At 29.4% G+C, this 22,708-nt stretch overlaps 3 protein-coding genes and 1 long non-coding RNA gene across 6 annotated transcripts; 2 read left to right on the top strand and 2 right to left on the bottom strand.

Moving 5' to 3' along the window:
- Positions 1 to 5,072: 5,072 nt before the first annotated feature.
- On the top strand, positions 5,073 to 7,018 carry LOC145181509 (uncharacterized). The gene is made up of 3 exons (XR_013845841.2): positions 5,073 to 5,215; positions 6,750 to 6,853; positions 6,936 to 7,018. It is a non-coding gene; the product is annotated as an uncharacterized LOC145181509 (long non-coding RNA).
- Positions 7,019 to 9,739: 2,721 nt separating this feature from the next.
- On the bottom strand, positions 9,740 to 16,228 carry LOC149879184 (mechanosensory protein 2-like). Of its 3 annotated transcripts, none has more exons than XM_090072170.1 (5): positions 16,107 to 16,228; positions 14,475 to 14,573; positions 14,029 to 14,126; positions 13,427 to 13,921; positions 9,740 to 10,172 (listed from the first exon to the last, which is right to left on the bottom strand). In XM_090072170.1, exons 2-5 carry the CDS (start codon positions 14,557 to 14,559, stop codon positions 9,981 to 9,983), a joined length of 870 nt encoding a protein of 289 aa, XP_089928296.1. In that variant the 5' UTR covers positions 14,560 to 14,573; positions 16,107 to 16,228; the 3' UTR covers positions 9,740 to 9,980. The 3 variants fall into 3 exon arrangements, with proteins under 3 accessions (XP_089928296.1, XP_089928299.1, XP_089928297.1); XM_090072173.1 differs by lacking the exon at positions 16,107 to 16,228 and adding an exon at positions 15,951 to 16,041; XM_090072171.1 differs by lacking the exon at positions 16,107 to 16,228 and having other exon boundaries at positions 14,475 to 14,665.
- A 504-nt stretch (positions 16,229 to 16,732) lies between these two features.
- Positions 16,733 to 17,497, bottom strand: LOC149879183 (uncharacterized). Its single transcript, XM_090072174.1, has 2 exons — positions 17,213 to 17,497; positions 16,733 to 16,962 (listed from the first exon to the last, which is right to left on the bottom strand). The coding sequence occupies exons 1-2, from the start codon at positions 17,330 to 17,332 to the stop codon at positions 16,780 to 16,782; spliced, it is 303 nt and encodes a 100-aa protein (XP_089928300.1). The 5' UTR covers positions 17,333 to 17,497; the 3' UTR covers positions 16,733 to 16,779.
- A 2,410-nt stretch (positions 17,498 to 19,907) lies between these two features.
- On the top strand, positions 19,908 to 22,158 carry LOC145180853 (uncharacterized). Its single transcript, XM_090071081.1, has 3 exons — positions 19,908 to 20,117; positions 21,365 to 21,543; positions 21,769 to 22,158. The coding sequence occupies exons 1-3, from the start codon at positions 20,102 to 20,104 to the stop codon at positions 21,958 to 21,960; spliced, it is 387 nt and encodes a 128-aa protein (XP_089927207.1). The 5' UTR covers positions 19,908 to 20,101; the 3' UTR covers positions 21,961 to 22,158.
- Positions 22,159 to 22,708: the final 550 nt, after the last annotated feature.

Raw genomic sequence — 22,708 nt, 5'->3', positions numbered from 1 at the left:
CAATGAGTAAAGAGATATGTTTATAAGTAGTTTATCTTGTAAAGATAAATTATTTATAATTATTGAGCCATGCGTAAAAATATCATTCATAGCGGTTTTTTTAATTCAGCCAAAATATCTGAACATTGAACCTAACTTGCTTTATCACATAGATTTAACTCTTAGCTTACTGTATGTATCACCACTTCATTAATAATTCCTTTTTCTCATTATAGTAACCAGTTGATGCTTTTTAAACAAAAATGTCAAGTAATGTGTTATGGTACTCAGTAAGGATGCGAAAATGTTTTATAAATCTGCAACCCCAAAAAAAGTTTTGCACCCACCTATCTACGCTACCATTTTTTACTAATTAAATTTTCTGTTAATTTTTTGCTTCAGTTGTTGTGAAAAATGATATAAAATGCCCATCTGTATTTTTTTTTTCTTTACTTTTTGATAGTAACCTCCGTTTTATTTTGTTTGTTTATTCAATTTTAATTCATCTAATAGATGAGATGAAACAAAATTGAACAAAGAAAATGCTCTTGATATAACAGCAGCACGTGTCATTATAACAGTATTACATACCACGTGGATTTTTTTGTTTACTCTCTTAGAGCTTTATTTGTTTCATAGCATCTAAACAATAAATTGTCAAGCAACATTAAAGTATATGATTATGATAAAATTTTGTTCAAATATTTCGACTAAATCGACTTAGTCGATTCTAAAAATGTATTAGTCAATTTTGATCGACTTTGAAAGGTACATTAGTCGATTTAGTCTACAGAATAATTTCAAAATTGTAGCAACACTAATATATATATATATTGAGCTTATGAGTTAACCAGCCTTAGTGTTCTGTTTTTTACCGGGTTGTGTTTGAAATTTAGTTTAGATGCTGAAGTCTAAAGGATTAAGCTCAAGAGAGTTAGGTGGCTAGATATTTTTGGGCCAGAATTTTAGGTAATCAGCAAGCATATGCTGGGTAATATTTGCTTTGTAACACGAAGCTCCAAAAATAATTATCAGGTTTAAGATAATTGGCTTGAACCGAAGGAATGCTTCAAAACTCTTTCATTTTTGTCTTAAGCACTCGTTTTTACTTCAGAAGGTAGAAATCCGAGAAGAGAATAATTGATGTCTGCAGGTCTTTAGCTTTTCAATGAGCATAAATCTTTTTGTCCTAGGTAAAAACCGTGCCCCAGCTTCCTCCACAGCTTTTTACTTACCCAAAGATGTTGGACCATTGTCTAAGCTGGGTTGGTTCGGATTCTTCTGTTTAACGGTTTATTTGTATTTTTTATGTCTTTAAAATGATCGAAATCCTGGTACGATCACAAAGCCTCATTAAAGTTGAGTATCAAATTTTAACGCGAGCAGTAGATTTTAAATCATTGATAATATCAATCATGTAGACGTTCATATACATAATCATATAGACGTTCTTAAACAAAAATAATGTTAAGTTTTGTCACTATCGCTTTTGAACATGAAAACATCACTAAATATTTAGTGACTTGTTTCATTGACTTTCGCTTCCTTGTAATCTCTTTATAATCTTTTGGTCCTATTACAGTTTGAGCTTTCTCCCCTTCTTTTATTCTTTGCGCTTGAATAAATTCTAAACCATCAAGGGAATCTTTACTAATTTTTCACATGTAAAGTTGATGTAAACTTTTGCTTCACATCCCAGACAATTTGGTTCATAACAAAAAAGAATGAGTCATTTGCAGTTAGTTATATCAAACAATCGAAGCTTAGACTTTTCTTTGTTGTCAATTTCATCCTTCTTGGTTAATCTTTTTCTGCAAACGTCTTGTACATCACATATACATCACATATACATCACATGTACATCATACCACTTTTTGATCTTTTTTTCAATGGACTGTAAAAATTACAGAAGATGAAGAGTCTAAGTTTGCTTTTTGCTATTGTTCAACAACTTCAAATCGCCAGAGTTTAACTAACTCCAATCTTGTCTTCTAAACCAAATCATCCATAGATTTTTATTGATCATGATAGATTTTTATTTCTAATAACTCTTTGATCAATAGACCATTGCAAAAAATCTTTTTTTTATAAATTGCATGATGCACCCCTCCTATCTTGTTTGTTTTGGCAAAAATAGAATGTGTACAAAATTTTAGATCATTTGATGGTGTTTTAATCTCCTCCCAACCCAAATAACTGAGTGGTTATCCTGTTCACCACCACTTAACAAGATTTCCACTGCCTGGTTTTTATTTAGCTTTAGATTAATTGACTTAAATGCAATTTACAATGCAATTTTATAGTTTTGCGAACTTTTATTATTATTTACATTATGTAACTGTACCTTTCAGTTACTATGTACTTAATCTTCACTTTTTATTAAACCGTACCGCATTACAAATATTTTTTCGTAATTTTAGTGTGGAAAGATAAAGATTCCTTAAGTAAATCAGTTATTTGGGCTGGGAAGCGGGTCAAAACATCATCAAGTGATCTAAAATTTTGTATACATTCATATTTTACCAAAAGAAACAAGATAGAAGGGGTGCATCATGTAATTTTTTTTGCAATGGTCTATTGATTAATATAACTTTAAGAAGAATAGCATCGAGAGTTAGGAACTCAGATAGCATAAGATCTTTTCCTTTCTCTGAAAATAAAATATTATCAATCTTATTATTGATAATTTAATATTATTTATAATAAATGTTTTACAAGAAAGTATGTTAGTGATAATATCATAAAAATAATAGGCGCCTCATTTTTAATTAATTTTAATTTCCTGGTCAACTTACTGGTCTGGGTGTATCTTTTTTGAATTGACATTTTCAATAGTTTCAAAAATTTGCACATAGTACTTTTTCTCTATTTTTTTAAAACCTGAGAAATTTGAAGGGGCTATGAATGAGGCTACACTAATTTTTTTCATTTTCTGATAAAAACACACTTCGGTTGATGTGTACAAAAAATTTCAAGTATAAAATTGGTGCAATTATAGGTAGTGGACCATTTTAATTAAGTAAAAAATCGATGCGATTATAGTTAGCGAACCATTTGAATCAAAGACACAACTTTTTTAAATCTAAGAGAATGATTTTAACTTTTGATTTTAGAGCTCTTAGCAGCTAAACTTATTCAAAATGTCGATCTAGCATGATTAGTTCATCATTCAATTTGAGTTGTAGCATTTTAAAATTTAATTTTAAAAAATCTACAGTTTAATGAGGAAAATTTCAAGTTTAGTCTGCTATAATAAAAATATGTTAAAAGTCAGTTTTTATGTTTTTTACTCTTCTAAAAATATCCACAAAGTTTAAAAGGAAAGGGAAAAACAGTTTTTACTCGAGGAGGTAGATTTCATTAAAATGGCCCTTTTTATACAGCCATTTCAAGGACCACATAAAATATTGAGATTAGGTTTTCAGGGTTTTCTTACCTAAGGAATATAATACCCCAACAGGTTTCATCAAAGTCTAAGGTAGTCCATGTGGGACATAAAAATTTGGTTCGTTTAACATGCAGTGGCCCATTCAGAAAGTTGGACCCTTTTAGCTTCTTGATCTTCATACATAAAGCCTTGAAAAGTATGAGCAGCCAACTTAATATATGCTTTGGCATTATTAAATAACTTAGCACTGGAATAAATTGTGGTGATAACTATGTTAAACCTTTCATTAAAAAATGCACTTACATCGTCTTTTAAAGAAGAAACCCCTTAGTTGCCTGCCACTATATTAAACCAAATGATAAATATCTAAGAACTGGTTAAGTCGTTGTACTGTGAACAACAATTTAAGGGAAGAAGTTTTAGTTGGTTTCTTTATTGCACGTTTGACTTGCAGAAGGCACAGTGCGAGGGATTAGAAATTAATGAAGATTAAAGCTATTTTCGCAGAACTTATTTTCACGCTCATACTTTCTACTTGCGCAGAATTTATTTTTGCAAAATAGGATCTTAATCGTGAAAATAAATTCCGCTAAAATACTTGCCGCGAAATTTCTCAAAGTAGATTACGGGATAATCCTAAAAAAACTTCGAAATGACTGATTTGCCTATAAAAATCGTTTACGGTGTGTCAGATTATCGAGGTACAATTTAGGAACCCAGTTATTATAAGCTTCAATACCATTATTATTAAAACGTAACTTGCTCTATAATCCATTAAAAAGTCGTTTCTTAAGCTGTTTTTTTTCTCACCATCTTTTTATTTCCTTAAATTTTTTTTTTTGTTTGTTTTTCCTTTTAAACTTTATGTATCTGATATATATTAATTACTTTGTGGTTTGGTGTTGAAAGGTAATGCAACACAACTGCATGCTAAACAGCATTTTTGTATGAAATCAAAATTACAAATCAATTTGTATAAAAGCTGTCTTGGCTGTCAACTAAACTCTGTAAACACAACTCAAAGACGCCTTTAGAAATGTTTCAGTGGTGAATTACCCGGCAAGAAGTATTAAAAGTGAAAAAACAATTCAGTGGTTTTTTTTTTTCATTTTCAATACTTCCTATCTGGTGTTTACCATTCGGTACTATGACTTCCATCTGTTTCTTGAATGTGTTTATTCCAGTCTCATCGATGTTGTAGATCGAATCAGCTGAAATATCATTTTTATCAACAAGCTCTGTTAGTAAATGAAAAATTAATACCATCTTACCTGTATAGACTCGTAGTCGTAGTCGTTGGTTTAGGTAATCGTAAACTAAGGTTGGAATGGGGTTTCATAAATTAATTTTAACAGCCAAAAAGATTCTTTGATCCATTTGCAAGTGCATTTTTTCCCCTATGTTTAATCAATGTTGGTTAAGGAACTCTGCTCTTATCACACATTCATCAACTCAAAATCATTATCACGATTGAAAGAACTAATTTTGCAATTGTCGCCTTCTGCACATAAACCATGCTTTCGTTAAGACATTTTGAAAGTTTATTTATTACACGATTATTTGAGAAGCTGAAATGGCAGCGTTTGTACAATTTATGAATAATTGTGATTTTTATTATAATTTTCTGATTTACAAAACACAAAAAGCCTATGACAATTTTACATTCGCTTTTTTATTCGTGCAATTTTATAAAGGGAAGAAAAATAAGAGGAGGGGGTTCTCCCGTACGCTAAAAGCTGAGGGGTATTTTCGGTGGAATCGAGGCAGCATATCTAAACAAGATAATTTGAACTTATGAGCCATTTCTTTACGCTCTGTTGTCCCTGAGTCGGGAAATTGTGGAAAATGGTAAGCTGACTGTTTCAAAATACCAACTATGATAATTACCTTGCACTGAAATATATAATTTTCCATGTTTCTCTGTCTGAATTTTAAAATTTTAGATTGTCTAAATCTGTCTAATGTAACTTATTAAAATGATATTTTCAGATTCTTCTAATAAATCCTTAAAAAAATATAAACTTAGTCGATTAAGTTTGTTAAAATTGTAGTTCATGACTGAATCAATGTAGGCATTTCAATGTGCTTTTTTAATCTATAGTCAATAACCTTTCATTTTCATCATGTATGATCTTGCGATTATTTGATAAACGAAGCATTAAGTTCTTTTTCTTGACTACTACACAGCCTGTTTAAGCTTTCATACATTCTCTTTGGCTTTAAAAGAAAACTATAAAAATTCAATTTGTAAAGTCAGAAACAAATAATATAATTATTTGATATTTATGGCATAATCAACTCGCATCTCACTATTTTCCCAACTCCAGGCAGTTGTGAAAGTTACTCTCTTAAATTCTTAATTTTAGTTATATGCTCAGTTGATATGTTCAAATGAAAATTAGAAGTTTGTTTTTTACTTTTTTTAAGCAAAGTAGACAAAAAATGTATAAGGATGATTATACTTAATACATTTCGTTATTTTAATTGCCTATGATCAGTTTATACAGATTATTTCAAAATAGGTAAGTCAACATCTCTCAATTAGGTCTTAAAGTTTAACTGAAAATCTAAGTATTAACAGTTTATTGGCTTCAACATGGCATGTCTGCCACTCTATATAAATATGCTAACTATTTTGGTTATTAGACTAAGATTCTAAGAATACTTTGGTGTTTGTAAAGATTTGTAAATTTTTAAAATCTTCCATTATATTAAAACTAGTTGGCAGCTCTTCTTTTGTTATTTCAGTCTTTCTGCTAACTAGTTATACAAAATTTAAAGCTAGGCAAATGATTTTGAGGTTATTTTAAGAGTTTTAGGAGTTAACCAATAGAAACTTAAAGATGTTAATATATATTGACTAGCAACTGTTTAATGACAAAATGTAACAAAATTCAAAAACCAGATTTGGTTTTATAGTAAGAATTAAGCTTGTTCAAGTTGAAAAGTTATTTTCTCAATTTTTGTTTAAGCTAAATTGGTAAACAGTGTTGACACAAGCTCTGTGCTATGTAATCTTTTAGTATTTAGCTTTGTTAGGATTGCAGCGCAACTCTAGTGACATTTTCACCTTGAGCGCAATAACTCAAATTATGCAGAATAGAAATATTTGCTTCAACCCTATTTTCATCAGTTATTAAAAATGTTTTAGTATTTTGCAAAAGCATTTTTTTAAATTTTTTTTAAATTTTCTCAATAAGAAAATTGAGGTCAAAAGTTATGTAAGGAAAGAAAAATGTACCCAGAATAAAAATTAAATTTCAGCTATTGGTAATCTAATCAATAATCTGTTAAATATTTTAAAATTACTATGGATAGTGCATGCTCATTAAAGTTTTAATTATCAAGTTTAGATTTTTAGCATACTTTTTATCTCTTATAGAGTTCACACAAAACATTCATAATCAAGCGGAGGCTCGCTAAAAAAATGAATCAAAACAGAGCAGTTCCACAGTGGGTTAGAATGAAAACTGGTAACACCATAAGGTAGGGACTTTTTTTATTTTTCAAAAATAAAACTCTAAAGTAGTATGTTTATATTTATATGGAGTTACATTTTGTTATCTAGATATAATGCTAAAAGACGTCACTGGCGACGAACAAAATTGGGATTATAAAGTCTGATATTCAACGAAATAAAATCTAAAACTATTCTGTTATTGTTAGCATAATTATAAAGGGGTCTGCTTGCTTTTTTGTCTCAAATGTTTTAACTAAAGTTTCCCCAAAATGTTGTTGCCTGTATTTAGGGGAGGGATAGTTAAGGTATTTATGTATTATATGAAGTCACTTTTTACTGGTTTTTAGATGGATGGTTAAGATAAGCTTTTGTATTCCTCCATTGTTTGCAGACTAATGAGTTACTTAGTCGAATGAAAAATGATTAATGTGGCAGAATGCTTTTCCATTATTGAATAATTTTTTGATGCTTTCTCAACTTTTTTTGCGGTTAAGTACAAGAAAGGAGAACTTGTGTTTTTCGTTTTATTTTCTTGCCTAATGCTTCTCAAAAGACACCTGCTCAATTTGACACCAAAGTTGGTGACTTTTTGTCAACACCCAAGCATCAATATTTTTCTGAATTTGAAACCTGACGCCCTCAGTAACCTCAGCAGGCTTCTTGGGGGCTGCTCAATCTTTTAGGCTTAAGATTTCGCTTAAGAGTTATCTCAGTTATGAGCAGAAAGTGACTGCCTGCTCAGTAGTTAAAAATTTAAGTTCTCCCACATTTGGGGGACTACTTCAAAAAGTATTTCATCAAAATTTCCAATTTTGTTAGGACATGACAACTGGTCATTCGAATTAGGCACTTGGATTAGTAAATTTTACGTTAAATCAAAAGTTTGAACATAAAAAGAGATCCTCTTGAATCAAATGAGTCTCCAAAGGGAAATTAAAAATATAAATGGTTTTATTACGTACGAATATCGATGGTTAACTGGCAATATCGCCTAACCAACAAAAACTCAAAATGGATTTTGCATAATTCAATGCAACATTTTTGTCCTCTTTTACCACAGATCACTATAAATAGATCAATTCTAGAAAAAGCAATGTCACCCATCTTTATTCGGAATTAAGAAACTCAATTTTAATTTTATGTAGATTTACACTTATTAGATAAAGTTGCCATCTCAGAAGAGAAAATCTCTACGAATGTGTAAATTTAAAAAAAAAATGTATCAAGGTAAATAATAAAAAAATCGGGTTTAAAAACTAATGATGTGACGTTTTTTTTTTTTTTGACCCTAATTTCAGTTGAACTAGTTATCAGCTCATAAAAAAGAAGTATTTTCTTCTAAATTGCAGAATCTTTTTGTATAAAGTTATAGATCTTTTAAAAACGGTCTTTAAAGCCTAAGTTGTTCGGTCATGTATTCAAGTAAGCCAAGTTCTATACCAGCTCTGCATCATGTATCGCTAAGCGGAAACATGTCTTATATGAATTATTCAGCCTTGCATTCTACATATTTTAGAGAGAGAGAAAAAAAGACCCACACATTTTTCTTCAATAAAGTTTTAAATGAATTATGGACACAATTTCAAAAATTCGAGTTTATGAATAAAATTAGAATAAAACTGAAGATAACTTGAGAAAGTGATATTGTATGATGAATCTCGTAAATTTTGCATAAATTTAATGTGTTTTTGATATCAATTACTCAAAACTGCAAAACGAAAAAGCAGCTCCACTTTCAATACTGCCGTGAAACAGGAAGCTTATTCATCACACTATATGCAACATATACTTCAACCATAATTAAAAAATTATTACTGGCTAAATTTATAAAGACTATATAGCTTTTTTTTTTCTTTTTAAAAAAAAAAAAAAAAAAAAAATATTCTAAAAAAAAAAATTCATTTTGGGAAATCTGACCTGCTGAAAATATTTATATAAATGATATTTACAGTTTTATTCTTTATAATATGCTGTTGTATTTACTATTATGATTGTTGTATTATTACTATTATGATGATCAGGAGAAAGAAAGAAATATTGTTTCTGTTGTCATTTATATTGTGTAATAAACAACACCAATTATAAATAAACAAGAAATATTAAACCCAATTATAAATATCATTGAGATGTTTTTGTAAATGTAAATAAAAGCGTGTAAATGGCCTTCTATTTTTTTTTTAAAATGCGAAGGACGTAAGGCCGAATATTTTAAGTTAACCATGGCGAAAAGAAAAAATTTGAATGATTTTCATATTTTTTTGCCTTTTTATTAAAAATTCGTAGTAGCTATATTTTAATTAAAATGTAGCTACTACGAATTAAATTTATTGACGTGCATAAAAATTCGGGCGACCTCTATGACTATCTGGTTTAATATCATTTTCACTGCTTAGAGTTTTATTCAAAAATCAACTAAATTCTGAAGTGAAATCGATTCACATTCTGAAGTGAAATCGATTCACATTCTGAAGTGAAATCGATTCACATTCTGAAGTGAAATCGATTCACATTCTGAAGTGAAATCGATTCACATTCTGAAGTGAAATCGATTCACATTCTGAAGTGAAATCGATTCACATTCTGAAGTGAAATCGATTCACATTCTGAAGTGAAATCGATTCACATTCTGAAGTGAAATCGATTCACATTCTGAAGTGAAATCGATTCACATTCTGAAGTGAAATCGATTCACATTCTGAAGTGAAATCGATTCACATTCTGAAGTGAAATCGATTCACAACTGATACTGGCTACACCAATATATAGAAGATTAAAACTCGGTTAACCCAAGCCAGGGATAAACATAATGTTGCTGAGGATCTGATTTGAAAAGCCATCGTTCGAAACCAAAGCCTAAGCGCTGACGCTTATTTATATGTATTGAGCGGTCTTATAATTTGAACGTAGAAGTCTTGTAACAATCTGGTGCATATTTATCAAATAAAAAAAGCTTTACATCTACGTGCGTCTTTAACTTTACTCTGGACACCAGTCCAAGAGTATTTTACTATTTCTATTCTAGAAAGTTATTTATTGTAGTTTAAATAAAGAAAAAAGTTACAAGAGAAAAAGAGAACAAAGACTATAAATGATATAAAAAAAAAAGTCATTAAAAGAACATTAAAATCCAAATATTAAATAGAAGCTGCCAATTTAATGATTTTTGGTGAAAGCACCTAAAAAATCGATGGGCAGAGGAAAAATAATTGTAGAGTTTTTCTCTGCAGATATTGTTTGAAGTGTCTGTAAATAACGCAACTGAAGTGCGCTTGGTGACTCGCTTATTACATCGGATGCTTCTTTCAAAGCACGAGCCGCATTCATCTCACCTTCAGCAGCAATAACCTAAAATATTTCACACAATCCCAACATTAGAGCGCTAAAAAAAAACTTCAAAATCAAAGAGAGAACTTGATGAGTAGAGCTTTTTAACTTTTTAGCTTCAAATATTTTTAGGTTTTTATTTTTTACAGATGCATGAAGGATAAACATTTCCCCTTTTTAATACCTTTCTAAAAGTATTTACTATATATTAACAATAATTCAACAGCAGATAATTTTTGTGTACTAGATTACTAATTCACAAGTATTTTAAATTTTGCTTTTTTTTACACGCCTAACAAATCAATAAAGATAAATTACTTTTTCAACAATTCAAATATTTTTCTAATTCAAACATCATCTAAAATTACTAAATGGCATAAAATGCTCAATTATAGTAATTAGCCCCCTGTCCACAGAATGATTCAAGTATTTAAATTTTTTTATTTCATTGTAGTTGCTTAGTTAAAGGAATACCTTTCCAAAATCCAACAATAACATTCCAACCATTTCTCAATCGAAACTTATGATTATATTTCCAAAACATTGCGTTCTTTTCCGCTGCGTTATGGTACCCTTATAGTTGCAGATAAGTAAGGAAGTTAATTTATCATTTTAACAGAAAGATGCTCTTTTTTAAGCGCCTACGTATTGTTATGGAAATATCGAAACTAACCGATATTTGTTTCGATAATCAGTTTCGTTATGATTCGATACGTTTCGATATGAAATCGATAAGATATTGTGTGGGTTTTGATATTAGTGACATCTTTTGTTGAATCGTATCGTTATTAGCGATAATATTGATTTAAATATCGTAATATTGTAAAAAAAATGTATAACGATATTTTTTAAGCGTCTGCGTATCGCTATTAAAATATTGAAACTAATCGATATTTGTTTCGATAATGAGTTTCGATATTTTACGATATTTTGTATTAGGGAAGAGGCGGCTAGCCCGGACTGCAGGTAACCCCGGACACTTAACGTGTAGCGGAAACAAAAGAAAGTTACTTAATCTTAAGTACCACAAAAACATTCGTTTAATAAAGCTGTAGCACATGCAAAATATCTATCCCAATGCACCAAAGCAATCGGTTAGGAGTGCGAAATATTGCTTAGTACCATCAGAAGAACTACGTACCATCATTTTTTATTTACTTATTGCTGCATCTAATTTTTATTTGTACCTTTAACTTTTTCTTAATTTGAGATCAAGTTTAATTTACAATAATTATTGGATGCATCCCCAAATAATATGCCAACCTTATATTGCAGAGAACTAAGTGGAAATTTTTTGAAAAAAAAAGAAATAAAGTCAAAAACTGTCAAAAACATTCTTAAAATTTTGGACACAGATTACGTTACGTTTGACAAAGATTAAACTTAATGTTTCGCATATTCATGACTTTTACCGTCCCGCAACCCTGAACCTGAAAATAATCCCATAATCCTGAGGGGTTAGGCACACAAAAATGTGTTAAAATTATCCGTACCACAGATAATAATCACAGGGATGTGGCATTATGTAATTTAAATTACTAATGAAATATGTACCCATTAGTAAAAAAAAAGGGAATTGAAATTATGAATAGAGATTGTGTCCGGGGCTACCCTCAAATTTTCAAAATTGTTGATTTTCTTATCTATTTTATTTCAAGTTTTGTGCTTTTGTTAAATAACCTATTATTGCTTATTTGCTTTTAATTCAATAAATAACAACTTTCATTAAAATGTTTTTTTTCACTTTATTTTCCGTTTGCATATGGGTAATATCTCTATTATTCTTAAGTGTCCGGGGCAAATATTATATAAATAAATATTATTCTTAAGTAACCCGCCTCTCCACTAGATGTAACTAAATGTTAAGTTAAAGACATTTTTACGCATTTTCCAAAACATTTTCTTAATCTATTGATTAAAATATTAATAAAAATTAAAAATCGCCTATTTTTTAACACCATTTTTAAGATTAAGTTGTTAAAAACGGCTTAGCCGGTAAGGAGGACAATTCAAACTATTTGTTTATTTTTTAAATTAAAAACAAAAACACTCAAACAAATTATTCAGTTGTTAAAAAGGAAATAGCTTTTTTTTATAATTATTATAATTGTGGTTGATTCAATTAAAATTCAAGTAAGACCATTTTTTAAACTCATAGTAAATTTTTATGTAGTTAAATTATTGTCAAGTTGAAATGTCGCTATTAATTGTATTTAAAACGTTTTTAAAAACTTTCTGGGATACCGCAAGTTTTTGAATCTTCTTTAATGTACTTAGACTTACATAATGAAGCTATGAAAAATTTTTTTTTTTGAAGAAAGTTTCAGTTTAAGTTAGTGTTAAAATTGTTATTGAACAACAATTTGAAGGATGCCAAGGATAGAAATTTGAAATCACTTTAAAAAAGAAGTCAGTAATACACCTGATGGAGAGCGAGTTGTTATTGCAAAATGCAAGTATTGTTTTGCAATTTGCAAGTTGGCAGACAGCAACACATGAGATCAAATGCTCCTTTCTAAAATGTTGAAATGGAAGAAGCTCATATACCCATGACTGCCTATTCTGGTCCGGCTCCACCTTTAAAGTCGGACATTGTCACTGAGTAGGAAATTTTTCAAAAAATCCCACGGGTTGTTAGTGTGGACATGCTGGATTTTTAGAGAGTAAATGAATGCAAGTTTCTTCACCTTGCTCAGGCTGCTTAAAAATGATCTTGTGTGCCTTGTTCCTCAGCATCTTCAGAAATCACAAACACAACCTTCAACATGTTTAACATGTCAAGTCAATAATTTATCAAGTGAAAAATAGTTTCTGTTTTTTGCTTCATCTTAAGTCTTCAATCTTGAGTAAATTAAAGAATCAAAGTTTCATTTAAAGTTTTGTTTATTTCTTTTTTAAATTAAATGGTGCATTTTTCAATAATTAGTTATTACATGCTTTAAAAAAATTGTTTTTTTGGTCGGAAAAAGTAAAAAAACCTTTTTTGAAACTTTATTGTAAGTATTTTTTTGGAAACGATATTATCGTTATATATAGAAGCAAACGATACGCACAACCCAATATCGTATCGTAACGTAACAAAAAAATATTTGATGTCTTGTCATAAACAAAAAATGTTTAAATATTTTTGAAGACGCTATTTGAATAATAGTAAGCTTTTTACAAAAACTATCACATACAGATTTTTTTTTTTCCTTTTTGTAAAAAGAACATCTTAATAAAAAGATTATCTTTTTACAACAAGAAGATAAAGTAAGAACACAATCAATGCTTACTTTGGCACGTGCTTCCCTAGACGCTTCTGCCTCTGCAGCCATCGCTCTCTGCAACATCTGTGGCAGACGAGCATCTTTAATCTCTACTCGTTCTACTTTCACACCCCATGGGTCAGTTGCATGATCAAGAATATGTTGTAAGTTCTTGCTGATCGTCTCCCTCTCCATCAGCACTTCACTTAGATTTTTTGTGCCCAGCTCATTGCGAAGTGTGGTTTGAGCAAGCAACTTTGTTGAGCGACTAGCATCCTCAACATTACAAACTGATGCAATTGGATTGGAAATACGAAAATAGATTACAGCATCTACAGCTACGGTTACACTGTCCCTTGTCAAGATTTCCTGTGGAGGCACATCAAAAGAAACAACTCGCAAGTCAATCTTAGTGTAGCTATCAATGCATGGGAGAATAAAGAAAATTCCTGGGCCTTTAGCCCCACCTCTAAGTAAGCGACCAACTCGAAAAATAACAGCTCTTTCGTACTCTTGCACTATCTGAATTTAACAATAACTATTTTTACAACATTTAAAAGATTAGGAACTTTTGACATATACAAAAAGTTCTCAAATCATAAAAAATATTGTTCCAATCAAATGCATACCTTGAGACAGAAAAGAAGCGAAAGTGGAAAAGTGATTAAAACAATAAGGAAAGATAATATTGTTAACAACCAAGCACACACTCCAAAGTCTGATGTTTCTAGAAAAAACTATTTTTTATAAAACAAAGCAACAACTTTTTAAACAAGTTGTTGCATCTTACAAATAATCTCAAGAGATGAAGTGTAATATTTGAGCCTCTCTTTTTGTATTATTTTCTTTTTACACTGTTACATTTTTTCATTAACTAGCATCCTTATATGTATAAAAACATTTACTAGATCAGTAAATCAGAAGTACAGCCTAAAAATGTGCTCTGAAATCTTTGTTACCTAATCTATGTTTTTACATTTTCTTAATTTCTTGAACATTAGTTGTTATAGACCATGAATACTTAATATCTATACAGGTGTAAAGGTTATTTTTACATGATATTTTATCATATTACCTCTCTCAGATAATTGAATCTCATCAGAAGATACATTCATACTAGTTTTTTGTTGCTTATTGAATGAAGATAATGAAGATGACATTGTCAATTCTGAAACTAAAGACGCACGCAAACATTTTTATATCAACGATTTTGTTATTATTGTGTTTACTTATATACTTTTATCTTCTCTTATAAACAAATTTACATAACAATTAGTTCGGGTATATATATATATATATATATATACACACAAAAATAAATGAATAATTTTAATTGATTTAAAAAGAGTTTTTTTTATCACTTAAAAAAATAAAGTAAAAGAGTAAAATTTATATATATATGCATACATATATATATAAGTTTGTTTTTTAATTTTTTGTTAAATAAAAATATTTGGATTTCAACAAAAGTGTTAATTAGTATGAGACCTAATAATCTTGTATACATTTATAGACGGACACGGAGAATAAAAATTCCTGAGAAACCACTAAAAATTGATTTCTGAAATTTTAATCTGCTAAACTTTACTTTAATAGAGCCTAAATCCAAAAAACTGTCTAAAATGATAGTTTGCTTTGAAAGTTATTCCAGTTGATACTAGCTTGGTAATTTTTACAGAAATAATGGCCAGAAAATGCCTATCTGAAGCGCTTCGATGAAAAATCATTGGTATGGTCAAAGTTGGTAGACGAAACTTGAGATAAGAAAAGCGCTTGATGTTTTGAGAGGTATGGAAAAACCCTACAATGAGCAACAGTAAACTTTCTCTTGAGTTTAATAGCAAGTTTAAAAGAATTAATATTAGTAAGGAAACAGTTAGAAGGATTTTAGATTTAAAAAAAAAAAAAAAAAAAAAAATCAGTTCATATAAAGCAGATAGAAAGCATTTGCTCAAAGTCACAGAAGGCGAAAAGGGTGTAAGAAGGACTTCATTGGACGGTAGAAAATTGGAGTGGGGTGAAATCGATGCCAAAAAGCCTGTTATGTTGCCAAAGTGGCTACTTCAAACACTGATTTGACGTTCGTCTATAAATATATGCAGTTTTTTTTGGTGCTTAATTATAATCTAAATTTTTTTTTTTTTTTTTTTGCATTTTTTTTTTTGCTTATCAACTTAAAAAAAAAATCTTTTTTATGTTTCCAATAAATTAGTGTTTTTTCTATCAGAAATAAAAAATCAAAATCAATATCTTAAATCGATTTTGATTTTTTATGGAAAACGCAACCTTAACTGATAAAAAAATATAAAGTTCGTATATAAGTATGTGTATATGAGGTCTGGGAAAAAAGTAATTGTATATAACAAATCTGGGAAAAAGTTCGTGGCGTTTTTGCCGATAGAAACCAGTTGAATTTTACTAAAACTTTAGTAAAATTCAACTGGTTTCTACACATACCCACACACACAAACCCCCACACACAAACACACACAAACACACACACACACACACACACATATCAATGGTTAGCACTCAATAATTTGTAACCCACAATAAGTTTATGTGTTAAGTTTGCAGAAGAATGTAAAATTTGATTCTTCGTCCACCTGTCACAAGCTCATAAACCGCAGATCACTACAAACAAAAACTGAAAAAGAAAAATATTTTTTACTCTCCTACAAAACATGAATAATTTAAAATATTGTGCCTGTTAGCCATCAATATGCAACTTTTAAAGATACAAAATATTAGATGTAACTAATTAATTTATGAATAAAATATCCGAGATCTCTTCTCTTCTCATGTGTTAGTGTCATTGTGATGTTTGGTAATTAACAAATACTTCTTTTTGTGAATCCATATTATAAAACATTCTTGAAGCAAGTTTAGTTAATTTTATAATTCCATTGTAATCTGATTTAATAACACGAAGGAATTTTATGTAGTATGTAAACGCAAGAGCACTTAGTTATAAGATTGTAGATAAATAATAGCTTAAAGCTGGTGTAAATTTTTATTAAGACACAAAAACATAACATTTGGAGACAAAAAAAAACATTAAAGTTGGGTAGAATAAATCCCCCTTAAAAAAAAATGCGGGATCGGGAATCCTTGAGGAACTTTTAATTCTTCTCTCCCGTACACCGTTTTTTGATCACCAATCATTCCCCTGTCTAACTTCCAATCAACTCCACTTTTATAATTTTAAATTCAGAATCTGAAATGCATCACCTTTGCTTCTCTGCATTCTCTACGTTATTTTTTATTTGTAAGCAAAAATAAATAGATTCTAGATTTTTGTGAGGTGGGAAGAAACAATAAAAAAGGCACGTGAAAAAAAATTTAAAATTATAATCATTTTACAGTAAAAGCAGTGTTTTTTAAATGGACAACCCGGCGTTTCTTCGTCCACATTCCTTGATGCAATCGTCATCATCGATTTTGTAATATTGTGCGCAGTGTTCAAATAACTTTCTACGTGACTGGTTTCTATTGATTAACCCGTGATTACTATTACCGCGTAAGTTTAAGTGTAAACGATTCCAATCAATCAATTTTTCATTCTATGAAAATATATTATGCATTCTCCATATATAAAATCTTTCATAAAAAATACGAAAAAATCATCATCTCAACTCATTGTTTACTTCAAATTGATTAAAACGAAAAAAAGAAAAAGAAGAATATTTAATATTAAAGAAAAAGCAAATAAAAGTGAGTCAAAAACTGTTAATCAATAGTAAATTGGATATTTAGGAAATTCTATAGGATTCAAGAACTCCTTTATCTTATCTATGTAGAAAGACTGGGTACCTGATCATTCGGAGTCATCTCTTTGCGCCTACCGATGTTTGGTACCATTCCTCCACCAAATCCTTCCAATGAATGAACAAAAAAGCAACCAGCAACTAAAAAAATTACAAAACAGCTCATTTTTAATTTCTGAAGACAAGTTGTAATCCAGTGATATTGGAAGGGATTTACCAAATATATATTTGCTTTAAAATAAATATGCTAATAAAAAATACTTAAAAAACACGTAACTAAATAAACAGAGCAATCTGTTGAGCAGATTCAAATAAAAGCCGTTTGATGAAGCAATTACAAGTCACACCTGTAAAGGATCAATAAAAATTCCAACCAATTTTTTCTCTGTATTCACCGTCAACATTTATTATTATTATTATTTATCATTATTATTATTTTTTTGTACTTTTGTTTTATCTAATGCGAAAGGGGGCAATATCAAAGAATGAAATTTTTTGAATTCTGATTGTCTAATGAAAGAATCAGATTACTTAAAAGAATTGCGACCTGAATATATCGATCGATTTAGCTTATGAAAAGCAATCTCGACTTAACTTTCAATCGATTGCTCGAAAATTCTCTTTTGCCAAATTCTCGTTGTTTATTTAAAGTTTTAATTTTTTATACATTTTTGCAATATTCGGTTGATCATCAAAATCTGTTCAAGGTAGGTTCAAATGATTGACCATATTTCTTATTTAGCCGAAAGCAAACAAACGCCTTTTTAAAACTAGTAAATAGACACTCTCTATTAAGAAACGATATCAAACTGCAATCTTTACTTAAATCTATAGTTAAATCGATAGTTAAAATAATGTCTTTAGTACAGTTCAAATCTTCCTTCATCACATCACGTGAAATATATCGCTTTGCTACTTTAATACTATCGAATAACTCGATACTTCAGGTCTTTACCTTTGATTTTTAACATTTGTTACCTAATTGGTTAAAATTACCTAAGGTTACACATAATTTGTTTTAGTAAGGTTTTTATATGCGGAATATTAGTTTTCCCATAAACAAAAGTAGTTTCATGAGTATGAAGTTTAGAAATAATATTTCTTTTTTGAAAACAACCATTTTTCTATTTAATTTTTAGCTTTATCATCCAAAAAAGAAACTAAAAATGTTTTATGAACGCCCCCCCCCCCCCTTTATCGACGCTCATTTCATTTATTGATATTCAAATAAAAGTACATATGTTGAGGAGTTTCTTAGTGGTAATTGAAGATTTCTCTGTATATTAGTTTTTATTTAAAGGGAACTTCAAAAAAAAAGTAATAATTTAATTAATTCAAATTTAATTTTGAACTAATTCAATATGGCGCTGTGATTCTTTACGCAGTTTTTTACATTGGTACAATAATCTCAAATAACAATTGTCTGACTTTGTATTTGAAGTTTTGCAAGTTTTTAGATTTTTTTTTAAATTGGACACTTAAAAGATTTACAAAGGTTTTTTTGAAAACTTGTTACATATTCATTTTTTTTTAAAAAACGGTAACATGTTAGGCCGTTTCTTGCTCTTCTCAAAAGGGGCAAGTACTCTCTGATAGTAGAGTACGCTGCTCGTGCGCAGTTGGATTTTATATCTCAATATGAAAGAATGTTAATTCTCGTATGAATTATTGAAAACTGCTGTGATCATCAAAATATAAATTTTGAGAAAATTTTTAGAGAAAAAAAAAAGTAGTTCCCCTTTATCTTTAACTTCATTTTTCTAATTTCTTTAGTTCATCTCATCTTTGTCTTGTCATTTATCATTTCTTCTTTGTCGTTTATCATTTCTTCTTTATCATTTATCATTTCTTTGTAGTTTATAACATCTAAATTGCAACGTTGTAGGAAATAAGCATGTCTTTCTAATAAATTGCTAATAAAAGCAGCTGCAAACATATTGTCAGATTAACTCTAGTAATGAAGAACTATTGTTTTCTTTTGTTTAACAATGTTTCAATTATCTTTAACTATTGTTAACAGTTAACAATAGTTAAAGTTATTGACAAATAATAACGACAACAATTAACGACGGACAATAATAAAAGTTAATTGCAGTTAACAGTGGTTAACGACGGTTAATGATAGTTTATAACTAATTTTTTTCCGAACCTTTACAAAAATAATGTTAATCTCATTAATACGTCACGCTTTTGTAAATTTGAAATGGAACTCAGTACTTGCAATAATATTGAATATTGTTAACAAATATTATTTAAAAAAAGGCTTTAGATATTCTCTTTCAAAGTTCACACAATCAAAATATGACGTTAAACTTCAACGATGACCTTTGATATGCATAAACACAGGGGTTCGGGCTAAGTTATCTCTAATCATTTAAATTTATGTTGTCAGGGTTGAGGTCATAACCAGACTTTGAGTCAACTAACATCTGCAGTTACAACCCGTCCTATACCAAACTTTAGGCCTGAATATTAAAAAAAAAAAGGTTGAACTCACTCAACCCTAACCACAATGTTGAAACAAATTAAATTAATTTACGATGCTGAAATTAACGTCCAGCCCACTCCAGTATCTTTTATTTGTTTTTTTTAATTTTCAGTTCTTCTTGGATTTACCTCTTTGGTGTTTTATGAACTCTAAGATCTTTTGGGAGGAAACAAATCCCCTAAAGACCTTTATGGAGCAGATTTTTATAGCCTGTTATAAAATGAGATAAAAGTCAATTCATAATTTGATAGTCCGCCCGCGCTATTAAACACAGTGTGACTAGCTTAAAAGCTGCAATTAAACAAGAAATGGAAAAATCAGAAAAGATTTTTAAGAACTAGTCATGCTTTAATTTATGAAGAGGTAATTAGTTTATGGAATCGAAAGTGGGTTAGAAAAAGGTTTGTAATGAAAAACAGGATCAAATGAAGCAAAAAATTAAAAGACATGAAAATAAAACCAGGTGACGTTTTATTTATTTAAATGAAAAACAAAAACCCTAGCTACATCATTACTCCTAAATCTAAAAATCTAAAAAATTAAAAAAAAAAGTCATTTAGAAGCTTTTTTATATTGAGACTATTTCGTCTTCAATTGGACAACATAGTTTCATCAAAAATATTCAGGAAGACGACACCAAAGTGTTTCTATTAGCCATTATTTTAAGCAAAACACCCAGCTGGCTTCGGCAGCCATATTTACATATTATTCTATAATTAATTCCTATAAATTATTTTTATAAATCTTTTATTCTATTTGCTGAAGTTTTTTAAAACAATTTTTTTTGGTGAAATATTTTATGCTCAGATTCTTGCGTTACTTGCTTTTAAGAAACTAATTTTTTCTAAGAATCTTATAAAACGAGGAATAAATATGCAGTTTGTAATTTTAGCTAAAATACATTTGCTAAATTGATCGAATTCTAAAGACTCGCAAAGTACTTAAATCTGATACTTAGATTTTCATCTTCCTTTTGTTTGTATCTTCGCTTACTCATAACTTACCATATACAGCGAAGGTAGCTTCAAAATTTACTTTTTTGAAACTGATCTTGAAATATTTACTTAACGAAAAAAGGAACTTCCATACCCAAAATAAACTTCCATATTGTATTTATAAAATAAATGGCATTTGATAACAGTGGGTGTTTGTTTACAAATTTTGAAATAGAAAAAAGGGCGTATATTTAATAAAACGTAAATAATATTATAGATAAAAATTGAAAATTTTTCCGAGCAATCTTTCATCTAGAAATATGTTACACATCTACTAAAAATGTAATATCATCAGCAACACAAAACCCGCTTGAGAACATATTACAAAAAAAACCATTGCGATAAAAATCCAATTATCCGCATACAATTAGGAAATATTAAATTAAATCGAGGCGTCTTTATAAATAGAATTCAAAGTAACTATGAAACCGTTCTTTCAAGAAGCCTTTTTCCTATAAAAAGAAGAATCGGATGAAAATATTCAGAACCAGATGGGCAAAACGGCAGACAGTGAACAAAATGTTAGATTTAAAATACATTTGTTCGAAAATTTTTTATACTTTAACAGGTGTAATCAATAATTACTCCATGAAATGATGTTTTTTTTTTTTTTTTTTTTATATCTGTTCAACAGATTGCTCTATTTATAAAACGTTTTTATAATGCTATATAGTGTTTTTTCAAATTGTCTTTTATTTGCTTGTTTGTTTTAAAGCGAATATATATTTGGTGGATCCTTTCCAAATTTACTGCAATCTTTTCCAAAGCTTGTGCTATAAAAAAATGAATTACTTCGTCAATCTTTTCGTTGCTAGCGTTCTTTTAGCCCGTTCACTCGAGGGCTTCGCTGGAGGAATGGTTAATAATGTCGGAAGGCGAGAAGAAGTAGTCCAGGTATAGTTATATTTTGTACTCTTTTTTTAGTACATTTTCGGGAATTGCTGTCAAAATGGCAACAAAATATTCTAGTTGTATGTGACTTCATTGAATTTTTCGGCAGAAAATTAAGCGAAATCTTTTATTTTTTTCTATTCGTTTATTTTATGAGTTTGTCCAGAAGCAGGGTCTTACTGAGGAATCCTTATCAACGCTTTTTATACTTATTTGTGTTTCTTATAGAAAGACAAAATTCTTGATTGGAAACGTTCATACTTAAATTTACGAGGTTTTAATTATAACCTTGACTCGCTTGATAGCGACAAGCTCCCTAGAGAATTACTCGAATACTGTAAAAAAAATTGCAATGGCGACGATGACGATGACGAATGCATGGTAGAATGTGCAAGAAAGAACGCAGAACTAATTTTTTAAAACTTATTGATAATCATAATGATGTAATATATTCCATAATTTTAAACATTAATTTAGTAAATGAATATTTTCTGTTTGTTATATGCCGCTGAACGTCTGGGTTATTGAGACTGACCTCTTTAAAATAAAACGTGTTTTATTTCTTCGATTATATTGATTGCAGATATGTTTTTATCAACCCAAAAAATTATTTTAAAATATGAACAGAATTTTCGTATAGCATTTTTATTTTTACGTGTTCCTTTATTCACCGAAAACTTTTAGCGGTTTTTAATCTTTCTTTTTTCTTTTTTGCAAAAGAAAAAACTCGTCATTGAAATGAAAGATGCATGACTTTTGCAAAAAACGAAGCATTTTTCCAGTATTTTTTCTCTCTTTTCCTATAACCTGTTCCATTTGATTTAAGAGGCTCTAAATGATATCGCTCAATCTATCATGTGATCATCTATTATGTGATTTGCTTATTCTTAATATCGTCATAAAAGTCGATCTGTCTTGTCATTGTTAAGTTACTATGATCAACTGATTGCAACAATTAAGAATTTTTAATTGCAAGTTTCTTCACTTCGCTAATCAAAAAGCAAAAAGGAAAAAGAGGTAAGCAAAGAGAAAAGTCGCATTTGCTCATCGCGTCATTCGCACAAACTCCATAACTTTGACATAAAATATTTTACATGGTCAAAAAAATAAAGTAAAAACCCTCCATACTCCTAACTTTTGTATGCAGCTATCACGAGTAATATAAGTT

Source organism: Hydra viridissima, unplaced genomic scaffold (assembly GCF_058129835.1).
Source record: "Hydra viridissima isolate aposymbiotic clone 2 unplaced genomic scaffold, HvirCarnegie_v1 scaffold_14, whole genome shotgun sequence".
Classification (NCBI taxonomy): domain Eukaryota; kingdom Metazoa; phylum Cnidaria; class Hydrozoa; order Anthoathecata; family Hydridae; genus Hydra; species Hydra viridissima.
The sequence above is the reverse complement of the archived record's forward strand: the minus strand, read 5'-3'. Positions and strand labels throughout refer to the sequence as shown.

Coding starts and splice junctions, on each gene's coding strand:
- LOC149879184 (XM_090072170.1), bottom strand. CDS start 14,559: ATGTCATCTTCATTATCTTCATTCAATAAGCAACAAAAAACTAGTATG. Junction 14,127..14,474: donor GATTCAATTATCTGAGAGAG/GTAATATGATAA, acceptor AGTTTTTTCTAG/AAACATCAGACTTTGGAGTG. Junction 13,922..14,028: donor CGCTTCTTTTCTGTCTCAAG/GTATGCATTTGA, acceptor TGTTAAATTCAG/ATAGTGCAAGAGTACGAAAG.
- LOC149879183 (XM_090072174.1), bottom strand. CDS start 17,332: ATGAGCTGTTTTGTAATTTTTTTAGTTGCTGGTTGCTTTTTTGTTCAT. Junction 16,963..17,212: donor AGATGACTCCGAATGATCAG/GTACCCAGTCTT, acceptor ATATTTTCATAG/AATGAAAAATTGATTGATTG.
- LOC145180853 (XM_090071081.1), top strand. Junction 21,544..21,768: donor GGCGAGAAGAAGTAGTCCAG/GTATAGTTATAT, acceptor TGTTTCTTATAG/AAAGACAAAATTCTTGATTG.